This window comes from Sciurus carolinensis, chromosome 9 (assembly GCF_902686445.1).
Source record: "Sciurus carolinensis chromosome 9, mSciCar1.2, whole genome shotgun sequence".
Classification (NCBI taxonomy): Eukaryota; Metazoa; Chordata; class Mammalia; order Rodentia; family Sciuridae; genus Sciurus; species Sciurus carolinensis.
In genome coordinates this window covers 17,988,132-18,000,846 of record NC_062221.1, presented here as the reverse complement: position 1 = coordinate 18,000,846, position 12,715 = coordinate 17,988,132, and the positions used below count along the sequence as shown (strand labels likewise).

The following is a 12,715-nucleotide window of genomic DNA, read 5'->3' as shown; positions in this document are numbered from 1 at the left end:
AGTAGCATATTATTTAGTCTCCAGGTGTTGGAGTAATTTCTGTTTTATACTTTGTCATTGATTTCCATTCTGAGTCCATTATGATCTGATAGAACACAAGGCAGTATCTCTATTTTTTTGCATTTCCTAAGGGCTACTTTGTGGCATAACATATGGTCAGTTTTTGAGAAGGTTCCATGTGCTGCTGAGAAGAAAGTGAATCCGCTTGTTGATGGATGGAATAGTCTATATATGTCTATTAAGTCTAGGTTATTGATTGTGTTATTGAGTTCTATGGTTGGTTTTTGTTTGGAAGATCTATCTAGTGGTGACAGCAGTGTGTTAAAGTCACCCAGAATTATTGTGTTGTGGTCTATGTGATTCCTGAAATTGAGAAGGATTTGTTTGATGTACAGGGGTGTACCATTGTTTGGGGCATAAATATTTACTATCGTTATGTCTTCCTAATTTATGGTTCCCTTAAGCAGTATGAAATGTCCTTCTTTATCCCTTCTGACTAACTTTGGCTTGAAGTCCACTTTATCTGATATAAGGATGGAAACCCCTGCTTTTTTACTGAGTCCATGTGCGTGGTAGGTTTTTTCCCATCCTTTCACCTTTAGTCTGTGGATGTCTTTTTCCATGAGACGAGTCTCTTGCAGGCAGCATATTGTTGGGTCTTTCTTTTTAATCCATTCTGCCAGTCTATGTCTTTTGATTGATGAGTTTAGGTCACTAACATTCAGGGTTATTATTGAGATATGATTTGTATTCCCAGTCATTTGGCTTATTTTTGGTTTTTAAGTTGGCTTGGTTTCTCCTTTGAGTGGTTTTTCTCTAAGGTAGTTCCTCCCTTTGCTGACCTACATTGTTGTTTTTCATTTCTTCTTCATGGAATATTTTGTTGAGAACATTCTGTAGCACAGGTTTTCTATTTGTAAACTCTTTTAACTTTTGTTTATCATGGAAGGATTTTATTTCATCTTCAAATCTGAAGGTTAGTTTTGCTGGGTATAGGATTCTTGGTTGGCAACCATGTTCTTTCAGAGCTTGAAATATGTTGTTCCAGGCCCTTCTAGCTTTTAGAGTCTGGGTTGAGAAGTCGGATGCTATCCATATTGGTCTCCCCCTATATGTAATCTGATGCTTTTCTCTCGCAGCCTTCAAAATCCTATCTTTATTTTGAATGTTAGGCATTTTCATTATAATGTGCCTTGGTGTGGATCTGTTGTGATTTTGTGCATTTGGTGTTCTGTAAGCCTCTTGTATTTGATTTTCCATTTCATTCTTCAGGTTTGGGAAATTTTCTGATATTATTTCATTGTATTATTTTCATTGGTTTGTATCTCTGTGCCTTCCTCAATCCCAATAATTCTTAAATTTGGTCTTTTCATGATGTCCCATCGTTCTTGGAGATTCTGTTCATGATTTCTTACCATCTTCTCTGTTTGGGCAACTTTATTTTCAAGATTAAATATTTTGTCTTCATTGTCTGAGGTTCTGTCTTCCAAGTGGTCTAGTCTTTTGGTGATGCTTTCCATTGAGTTTTTTATTTGGTTTATTGTTTCCTTCATTTCAAGGATTTCCATTTCGTTTTTTTTTTTTTTTTTTTTTTTGAGAATCTCTATCTCTTTGTTGAAATGATCTTCCGCCTCCTGCAGTTCTCTTTCAGCTTATTGGTATTATCATTCATTGCCTGCATTTGCTCTCTTATCTCATCCTTTGCTTCATAAATCATCTTAATCATGTATAATCTTAAGTCCTTTTCTGACATTTCTTCTACCATACTGTCATTGGATTCTATTAATATAGAATCTAAATTTATTTGGATCATTTTCTTCCCTTGTTTTTTTCATGTTGTTCACGTATCTTCCCCTCTAGTAGTGCAGATCTGGGGTATTGCAGATTTCCCCCTATAGGCTTATAGTGGTGCTACAGGTTTCCAAAACCCTTTCTTTAAGGGGAGATCAATATTAGCAGTGCCCAATTCAGACACTATGCAATCCTAGACCAAATAGCCCCTATGAGGACAATAACAAAATTGTCATAATAAACAGAATGAGTTCAAATATTATCTTCAGTAAAACAAACAGATTTGCAGCAAGGTCTGCAGTTTCTAATGGAGGACAAAGAGGATGCAGAGGGAATGTAGAATGTGGTTGTTAATGGGATAAGAATATACAGAAGTTCTAGATGATAGAAAGGATGAGAGTGTAATCAAAAGAAACTGGATGTTAGCATGCAAAAAAGGGAGAAAGAGACTCTGAGGAAACAGGTAAACAAAAGGAAAAGAGAGCAAGAAAAGTAAAGAAATAAAAACAAATTTTTTCAATAAGGAGAAACAAGAAAATTTACAGTATAACAGTCATATAGTAATGAAACCTCCCAGTCTTCAGTAGCCTGATGCGTGAGAGGTACCTGACAATGAGTTTCAAGCCTCCAGCAGGTATCTCAGGATGGGATTTGGCCCACCTAAAGATCAGAGCTATGGCTTCCAGGATTATCCAAGATGGCCACTCTGGTTTCCAAATGTGTTGGCAAATGGGGAGCTGCAGCTCAGAGTGTAGACGTGGTCAGCTGGAGGTCCTGGAGGTGGGATGTGGTTGGTCAGGCAGGGGTTCTGGAGGTCGGGTGTGTTTGGTGTGGTTGTGGGATCCTGGAGGCCAGGTGCAATCAGTTGGTCTGGGGTCCCGGTGATAGGGCGCAATCAGTTGGTCTGGGGGTCCTGGTGGCAGGGAGCAGTTAGTTGATGTGAGGGCCCTAGAGGCAGGGAGTGATCGGTCAGGGAGTGATCGGGCTGAGGGATCCTGGAGATGGGGCTCAGTCAGTCCGGCCAGCGGTCCTACGGGGCCTGGCTGTTGCCTCAAAATGGCGGCAGCCATGTGTAATCAAACCTGCAGGTACTGTAACAGTGAACTTCCCGGCAACAGCAGGCAGCTGGTGCTCCACTGGCGATTGGCGATCAGTTTGCTGACTGTTGTCAGACGATCAGGAGGTGAACCTCGTGCGTTGGGTGATGGATAGGTGTAAGGCAGGCGATGGACAGGTGAGAGGCAGGCAAATGGCGGATGATAGATGCCTGACAGTAAGCAATCTGCACTCAAAAAAGGCACCAATATGCTGGGCAGACTGCAGGTGATCACAGCAGACAAATGGGGTAAACAGCAGGGGATCAGTAAGCAGCAAAAACTGCCTCACCAAGAAACAGATATCCTCTGCTTGAAACCAGAGTTACGGAGCGACAAGGAAAGTAGCCTCCCTCTAGTCCACCATCTTGGATCTCCCCAAGAGCTTTATTTTATTACTTTAGGATAGTATATTCCAATATTTCACTTGTTATATTTAAACTCATCTAAGAACATTCTAATTGCAAAAATAATTAACATTTTTCCACTAAATTTTTTTGTTTTTAGTTGTCGATGGAACTTTATTTGTTTACATGTGGTGATGAGAATTGAACCTAGTACCTTAAACATGCTAGGCAAGTGCTCTATCACTGAGTTACAATCCCAGCCCCTCTTCCACTAAATTATTAATGACAGAAGGACGTGGTCCTTTTATCTCACACCAAAGATCAGGAAGGCAGCAGTTGAACTCCCAAAAGAGATCAGGGAGCAAATACTACCTGTATACATACTTCATCTCAAATTGTTGAAAAAAATGACAATTACTTGTCTCCCTTTTATTTTTGCATCTTCACAGTATGACACTGCCAGTTCTCCCATCAAAAAGTGGAGTCTATTTTCTACCCCTTGAATTTGGGCTGGTCTTGGGCCTTGACTTGACCCACAGAACATACTGGGAAAAAAATGTTATGCCAATTCTTAAGAGGCCTAGATCACTTTCGCTCTATTTGCATTCTGCTATTGCCATGTAGCCAAGTTCAGGCAGGACCAATATATAATATCCAACACATGGTCCAGTCATCCTCATCACTGAGACAATATTCACTGAACTTCCAGAAGCAGAACCACTCTACTGGCTTATATCTCACAGATTCATAGCCGGTGTCAACTTCATATATACATACACACATACTGTCTTCATATAAATATAGTTCATTACATATAGTTTGTATATGTATATATTCATTATAATAAGATTTATTTATAAGGAACTAGGTCATGGGATTATTAAGTCTGATAAGTTCCAAGATCGGTACTTAGAAACTCAGAAGTGCTAACGTGCAGTTACAGTCTCTAGGAACTGCAGAGCTGACGTTTCAGTTCAAGAACAAAGGAAGTCTGGAAGGTTGAGTTCCCTCTTGGCCTTTTTGTTCAATTTGACCTTCAAGTGATTAAATGAGACCCACTGACATCATAAAGGACAATCTGCTTTACTCAGTCTACTAATTCAAATGTTAATCTTATCAAGAAATATGCTCAACAGACACAGTCACAAAAATGTTTAACCAAATATCTGGGTGCCTCATGGCCCAGTCAAGTTGACACAGAAAACTAACCTTCACAAACACCCACAAAAATCACTTCCTAGATTCAACAATGGTTAACATTTGCCATATTTGCTATTTTTAGCTGAACCATTTGAAGAAAATACAGACATTGTAACTCTTCATCCTCAAATAATAAAGCATGAATCTCTTAAAAGTAGGCATATTCTACAAAACTGATACTTTATCATACCTAAGAAAATTAACAATACTAATTCCGTAATATCACTGATGCCAGGACTGAATTTTAAATATCATATTATGCCTACTATTTGACCATAACCCTCTCCTCATAAATGATGAATTCTTCCTTAAATATCAATCCAGGAGAGGCAAGGGAGACTCCAAACAGCATATTTTAAAAGTCAATAACAGTGCTGAGGATTAGCTCAGGGGTGCAGTGCTTGTCTAGCTTGTGTGAGGTGTTAAAAGTTTAATAATACCCAGCCATACATACACAGACAAGCAAAGAAGTCACTTTCCTTGGACATGTTTCAAGCTACAAATAGGCCTCCTGGTAATATGACTTCAAAGGCTTATTTAGAAGTTTCTTTTTAGTTCAAGATAGAATATTTAAATTTTTCACTTTTATTATATTTAGACTCATTTTAATGGAAATATTTATTAATTCTCCACTGAATTTTTATTGACATTTAAGCACATTCTTTCTTATGACTTAACACTTTACGATGACTGGCAGCAAAAGATATTAACAGTGAGAAAACCACAAAATGGCAATTCCCATTCCCAGAGATGAGAATTTTTTTTTTTCCTTACAATATTGGGGATTCACCCAAGGGACTCTACCACTGAGCTACATCCCCACCTTTTTGTTTTGGGAGACAGGATCTCACTGAGCTGCTGAGGCTGGCCTCAACCTTCCAGTCCTTCCTACCTCAGTCTCCCAAATTGCTGGGATTATAGGTGTGTGCCACCACACTCAGCTACAGAGATGAGAATTTTAAAAAGAAAAACAATATTGGTCTTAGGTTCATCAGAGTTTGCAGATACTGGTAAGATTTTTTAGTTATCAATGGACCTTTATTTTATTCATTTATTTATATGTGGTGTTGACGATCAAACCCAGTGCCTCACGCATGCTAGGCAAGCACTCTACCACTGAACCATAAGGCCAGCCCTGATAAGCTCTTGATATTGATTTTTTTAAATTTAAGGGTAATCATTAGAGAAAGGAAGAATTAGGATAATAAACTTCCTAATTACTTGAAGGTACACAAGAACAAAGAAATTTCAACCAATCTAGCAAATGCTAGGAAAAGGAAACAAAACCAAAGTAAAAGCATAGAACCAAAAAACAAGTAAATAAAAAAGATGTCAGGAATAAAAGCAAAAATATGAATTCATCTCAATGCCCATGAATAATTTAACTTTCCTTTAAAAAAAAAAAAAAAAAAGGTCTCTCGAGTCTAGAGACAGAATGAAATGAAAGAAATTCAATTATAGGCTGAAAGCAATACTAAAACAAAACATTTTTCAGAAAGATATCTGGCTCCCATTCACAATAGTAATAAAGTTATTAAAGACCTAGAAAATCAACCTAATATGAAACACACAAAAACTACATTTAAAAGGATATGAAACTTTAAGGTTGGAAAAGAAGTCTAAATGAAATTAGAGACATTACTGAATGGGATAATTCAAAACTATAAAAGGTATCATTTCTCCAAACATTAATCCGTAAAGTCAGTACAATTTCAGTTCTTCTCAATAGGATTTTTAAATCTGAAAAACTGTTCATTCAGAAAGTAATGTGCTAAATTTCTATATAGACAAGAAAATTTGGAGGGGTGGGGCAATGGCAGGAAACTTTCCCCAAAGGATTTCAAAACATTATAAAAATACAGAAATTAAAATATAGAAGTAGTATAGGAATGCAACATATCAGAGAATCTAAAAAATTATGCATATCAGCAATATATGATGAAAGAGTCAATAAAACAGAAAAAAAGGTGTTCTATCAAAAGACTGAGAAGTCAAAAGCCCACAGAAGCCAAGTAGCAGCACGAATGAGTCAAACAAGGAGGAGTGGGAACTGTGGCTAACACAAGAGCACATGCCCACATCTGACAGGGAAAAGGCATCATGAGCATGAAGGAACTTACTGCCAGGTCCTCTAGTTTCTTAAGAAAAGCCAGAAACAAGAACATTTAAAAATTCTCTTAAATGTATGAAATACTGGTAATTGGTTCAAAATTTAAAAACCCTATGTTGGTCCAATAAGGTAAGAGTGCAGGCCCAGTTCTGTCAATAAAATAAAAGATTTAATTGTTCATCTATTCAATAAAATGGGATTCCCTATATCGTACCACACAGAAAATTAATTTACATGGATTAATCCAAAACAAAACCACAAAAGAACCCTAAGAAAACAGATTACTTATATAATAAAAGGAAAATTGTTTTAAGTGTGAGTAAAGGATTATAAAATCTTTTAAAAGTTTTTTCATTATTCCTTAAAAAATGCAGTATAACAACTATTTACCTCACATTTTATATTAGGTATTATAAATAATGGACAGAGAACATGCGTAAGTTATATACAAATAGTATGCCATCTTATTTAAGAGCCTAAGTATCTGCTCATTTTGGGTGTATCTACTGGTATCCTGGAACAATCCCCCATGGATACCAAAGGATGACTATGAAAGTATTAATACCAAGTGATCAATTATTACACTGAAACTGAAACCAAGGTTCATTACAAACACCAGTCTTTTTGTAAGCTTTTCAATACCTGAAAGTATCTCTGGTCAATTAGGGCCCGTTGATGGTCTTCTTTGCTGGGTTCATCTTTTTTCTCTGTATCCTCAGTGTTTGTACTGATAAGCTCCTGTAATCTAAAGAGAAAAATATCAAGATAATACAAAATGCCTTCCTGTACACTAGATTAAGACGATAATGATGCTAACGATCCAACCGGCCTCCCAAAGTCTTACATCCTTTTACTTATATGTGCACGTGTATGTTCAAGTTTTTCAAAAAACTTAAGTCATGTTGCCATGGGAAAACAAGAAAGTCCTCCCAACAGAACACAAATTAGAAGGAATCCCTGAAAACAGAAGGGATCAGATTGAAGAAGAAAATTCTAAATACTCTCCAACACCCACAAAAAAACAGCTTGGAAAAAAACTACAGCAAAAGATGGAAGCAATTTCCATCCAAGGTACTCTAATGTTAAGAGGCCATAGATACAGAGAGAAATCAGCCTGAACAGGGCAATTGGTTTGTGCAGACAAAAGACAATAGTGATGCCTAGGCCTGGAAAGAGGGCATGCAGACCTAAGACTCTGAAGGCTGCAAGAAAATGAAATGTGATTCCATTAACCATATAAATAAAAAAAAATACCCTCATTTAATGACAGCAACTAAAATTACTGGGAATCTACTTTATCTACACAGGGATTCCAAGCACTTTACATATATTAGCTCATTTGAACCGACTGTTCTTGTCAATTTATAGATGATAAACATCAGTAAAAATTGGGGACTCATGGGAAACTGACCTTTGGTTCACCTAATCTGACAGTAAATGTCTGCCATAACAGTATTCTCCTAAAAAACTTAATTCTCTGCAAAAATCACACAAGGGCAACCAGGCTCGGGAGGAAAGCAATATTAGAAACCAGACTAATAAAAACTGGTTTAGCTTTGGAAATAAAGAACTAACCAACAACTGGTACCTCAGGAGGTGAGTCAGATAGCTCAAGTATATCTGGAGTTGCCTCAGGGCACATTTAACGTGCAGACCGCAGAAAAGAAGTATTGGCCTGAGGATGCCAAGGCAACAAAGACCAAAGTGGAACCCAGGGCCAAAGAAGTTGATGTTAAAATAAGCTAGTACAGTGCAACCTGGCTCCAGCCTGAAGTCTAGATATGCTGGAAGTCCTGAAATGAGTCCAGGGCACAGGTTAATTTATTTTAAATTTTTCCTAAAATAGAAGTGAAAGGGCACTTGCCAAAGTACTGGCAAAGCTCTTCCCCTTCTAACACTATTCTAGCAACTTATGCCTAAGGAAAAAACACACGTGAACAATGCACCTTCTGTTACACTGCTCATCATTCTCTTTTCCATTTGCCTATGACTTGACTGATGTTTTAGAAACCTGTGTTGTAAGAGACTAGGCTAGACTCAGGAACACGCTAGAGTTTTGTACTCCTCAGAGCAGTCAATCACAAAAGAGCCATAAGAGTGGCTCAGGACTACCTCACATGCTAAGTATACATCATTCCATACAGCCAGTGGTAGCAGCTGTGCTCCTTTGTGAGCCAAGAAACTCAACACTATACTTCCTACTTGAAATACATCTTATTTGTATAGTCATCTGTGTAATTTAGGTTTCTATCTGCAGAAACTTTATAGCTTTTGTGTTCTGTTAGAGGCTTTCTATGATCTCATGGTAGAGATCTGTGTTACAGACGAGGAACAAGTTGAAAAGTGGACTGCTGATTTTTTTTTTTTAAATCACACTAATTTAGCCATACTGATGAAAAACAGGTGAATTCATGGGGGCCTCTCAAAGTTGTGTTTCCTGAGTCCTTTCCTACATTCTCAGAACTTTTAAGATAGCTAGTGACTTACAAAAAAAAAAAAAAAAAAGTGTGTCATTACAACCTGGCACCACTGCCAAACTCTGAAGGCAACAGTTTCTCTATTGAGGAGCCCAATTCCAGGCCCAGGTCCAAACACTATGCATTATCTTTAGGTCCAGCAATAAGCAATTACAAAGGCTGTGTGGGGTAGCCTGGTGAGGAGCAGCAAGCTTCCTCACACCAGACATGTTGCACAGCCTGCGCACTGAAATCTCCAGAGGACGTTATCTGCAGGTACAAGCCTCCTCCCTCTCGTGCTAGTCATGGTCATGGGCATTTCTGCATTCTTAGCCCAGCACCCACATTAGGGGCCTCTTTACTACAAGGACTTAACTGGGGCATTTTTCTGGTGCTTCTGCCACTTCTCCTCACTGGCAGAGGGACCTAAATACTTTTTTCCCCTCTCTCAGAACTTCCCTGCTCCCTGCCCCCATAAAACAGCAAAAGCCTTCTGTGCAGGGTTCTTGGCAGTGAGATGGTTGGGCCCCATCTGGCTGCATGTCACTAACCAATCCACCCAGCACATTTCACGGGGGGTGGTTGGGGAGGAACACTGGGGTGAGCCAGCCTTTTCCTTTTTGGCTTCTTGCTTCTATCACAGTAAGGGAATCAAGTTGAATTGTTAATTTCAGGGGGCCTCACCAGACTAACTGACCACTTTGATGTCTGTCACTTTAACACTAGAATGGCTGTATTCTGATCGTTTCCCCTAGCTAAATAAATTAGGTATGGAAAATTAAATGAAACTAGTGTAGTATATTTGGCTGTCTTGTACTAGCAGATCCATTTGATCACTTTGTAAGAAACATAACTTTAAAACAACCTGTCTATAATATTAACTATCCTAACAAGGAAAGACCATGTTAAATTGTTAAACTAACCTTCAATATCAAATGAAGGCGTTAAGAGTAACTACACCTCTTAAAAATACAAAACAAAAAACCACACGACTGAATATTCTCTGGTCATGAAAGAGAAAAAAGACTTCTCTATTCCTTTTTCTCATAACACTTCCTTTGGAAAACTTATAATTACAAATCCTTTATCTTTTTAAGATGTATGTACATCTTTTTCAAGCTAAATAAATCTCTTGCCAGTTCTAAATCTCCTGGAATATCTTTCTTAGAAGTCCTGGAACCATGTCTGAAATGTGACTATCAAGGAAGATTGTGCCCTATCACCCTGACACTGTCAAAGTTTAGTCGAGGTCCCTGGTGCCAAGTTGTTATCTCTTGGTTGTCATAAGAACACTAGAAATTTTATTTTTCCTTTGGTTAAAGACATGTATGTAATGAATTCTACCTGCCTGGCTATATAGAAGAATTTCTTTCTGTCTTTACAATCTCTTTAGCACACTGCCTGTAATGCACAGTCTGGCTAAAAGCTTACTCAGTTATAAAACTGTCTTTTCTACATCTGTCAGTAGAATTCACTGGATTGACAGTAGAGTATTATTTCCCAAACATCAGTAGTATTTTTAAATAATTCTACCTCTGGCACAACAGAAAATCATTTTTTTTCCCCATGGGCTGAGGATGTAGCTCAGTGGTAGAGGACTTACCTAACATGTATGAGGCCCTGGGTTCAAACCCTGGTATCACAAAAACAAAATTAAAAGATTTTATTTGGGTATTTTGTTTGGTTTTAATTATTAGTGTGGTGATTTCAAGAGTGAGATTTGGAGGCAGAATGATTAAGGATATGATTTCTATTCTTCTGCCTACTATCTGTGTAATGTGGGCAAGTTATACAATACTATCAATTCTCTGTATCCACATATAAATAAAAAATTCCAAAATAAAATATTTTTGAATTATAAAAAAAATCATTTCTTCAAAATTCAGCAAAAAAAAAAAAATAGCAGGGATTAGTTTTGAATCATAATTTTGAAGGACAACAGTCACTTTAAAGATCAGAACCCAAATGAACAATAGCATATTATATACAGTTGATTCTCATTATTTGTGGTAGTTATGGTCTATAAAGTCACCATGAATACTGAATTACTGAGTCCTGAACTGCTGCTCCTAAGGGAAATACACAGTCATGCTCCTGGCAATGCTGCGGTCACATTTTCCAATCATCCCATATTGTCTGTCCCAGATGTGGAACATATATAAAAGTTTATAGTATACAATATATAATTATGACATAATTATAAGGATACAATTAAAATTATACCAATATATAATCTCCAAATTATGATTTCTAACCTGTTTTAATGTACCTGTGTCAATTTCATTGAAGTATCTGCAGAATTGAAAACTAGGGTTATAATGGGTCAACAGATCAATATGTAACCATGTTTTATATAAGTCTCTACTTAAAAGACACCTTGAAGTACACTGTTGATTCACTAATGAACTTGTTGCCAATGGTGCTCCCTAGCTCATGTCTTAAAGCTGATCTAACAAGAAGTGTATTTTTTCATAAGGCACACCACAGCCTTCCTGTGGTACTATGCTTGATGAGGCACCTTAGAGAAATCAACAAAAAGCATAAATATGGTGGGAAAAAGTGGCACTAAGTAGCAAAAATGACCCTTTTTTTCAGTATGAGGATTGAAACGAGGACAGAGCATCAACTTGTTCAATAGTTGAGAATATGTATGTTGGGCAACTCAAAATTTTCTGCCACTGAGCATGCCCATGTACAACTCCGAAAATGCCATCAGAATTGATGTTATAATTTTTGTTATAATTGAGGTTATAATTTTAGCAGGTAGACAAATTCACACATGGAATCTGCAAACGAGGATTAATCTTTATGTACACATAACAGCATGTATGTTTGTGTACGTTTATGTTTATCATCACTAATGGCTATTTTGGAGTCAACAGATTTCTTCCTCCTCTGACTCTACCTCCCATATCTTTTCTCAGTTATCTCCCAATTTCCTCACCTCACTTAATGGCACTAACAACGAACTAGTTATTCAGGCCTGAAACTTAGGAGACTTTTGCTTCTTCTCTTTTCCCACTCAACTGCTTATATCCAATCCATCACAAAGTCATCAGTTCTACTTCAATATTCTCCAATTCCAAACACTTCTCAGCACTTCCACCACTGACCATGTCACCACCACCTCCTATCCAAACTCACAAGAGCTATTCTCCCACTATCTTACATCAAGTTCTTATATTGAAATTGTCGTATTTATTCCTTCATTATCCATCTCCATGAGGGGAGAGATTTTCTTCCAATTGGTTTACCACAGCAACTCTAGGCTAGAATTCCAAAGCAGATAATAGGAAATACTATAAGCACCTGAAATGTCAAGCAATGGTAGGGAGGGAATGATTATTCAAATAATGAAGGCATACTTTCCAAACCTTCCACTTCTTTTTAGTTTTCCTTCCCTACTATCTTAATCAATATGTAATTCATGGATGCACATATTTTCCTTTTCTGTGAATCTATTGCCATAGAAGGAAACAGTTGTCAGTAAAAAGTAAATCAACATATGCTACCACAACTGATTTAATACATTTGATGCATATATTAACTCAGTTTCCAAATTATTTCATGTAACTAGGTTATATAGAAATATACTTCATATATATATGTATACACACACACACACACACACACACACATCCTCCCACAAAATGTGTCCAAAATACTTTCTCAAGTCCCATTTCCTTGAATCAAAGGATACTCATGGACAATCTTAAA

General features: G+C 37.3%; 1 protein-coding gene across 8 annotated transcripts in view; it reads right to left on the bottom strand.

The window, feature by feature from the left end:
• The window catches only part of Cep70 (centrosomal protein 70), a 65,953-nt gene that overhangs the window by 14,979 nt on the left and 38,259 nt on the right, over positions 1–12,715 (bottom strand). For all 8 annotated transcript variants that reach the window (XR_007110183.1, XR_007110184.1, XR_007110182.1 and 5 more), the window contains one exon: positions 7,185–7,287. Coding sequence is in view for 4 of the 8 variants with exons in the window: in XM_047563972.1 (XP_047419928.1) it covers positions 7,185–7,287 (103 nt within the window). In the remaining 4 variants the exon portion in view is untranslated. The remainder of the gene's footprint in view (positions 1–7,184; positions 7,288–12,715) is intronic.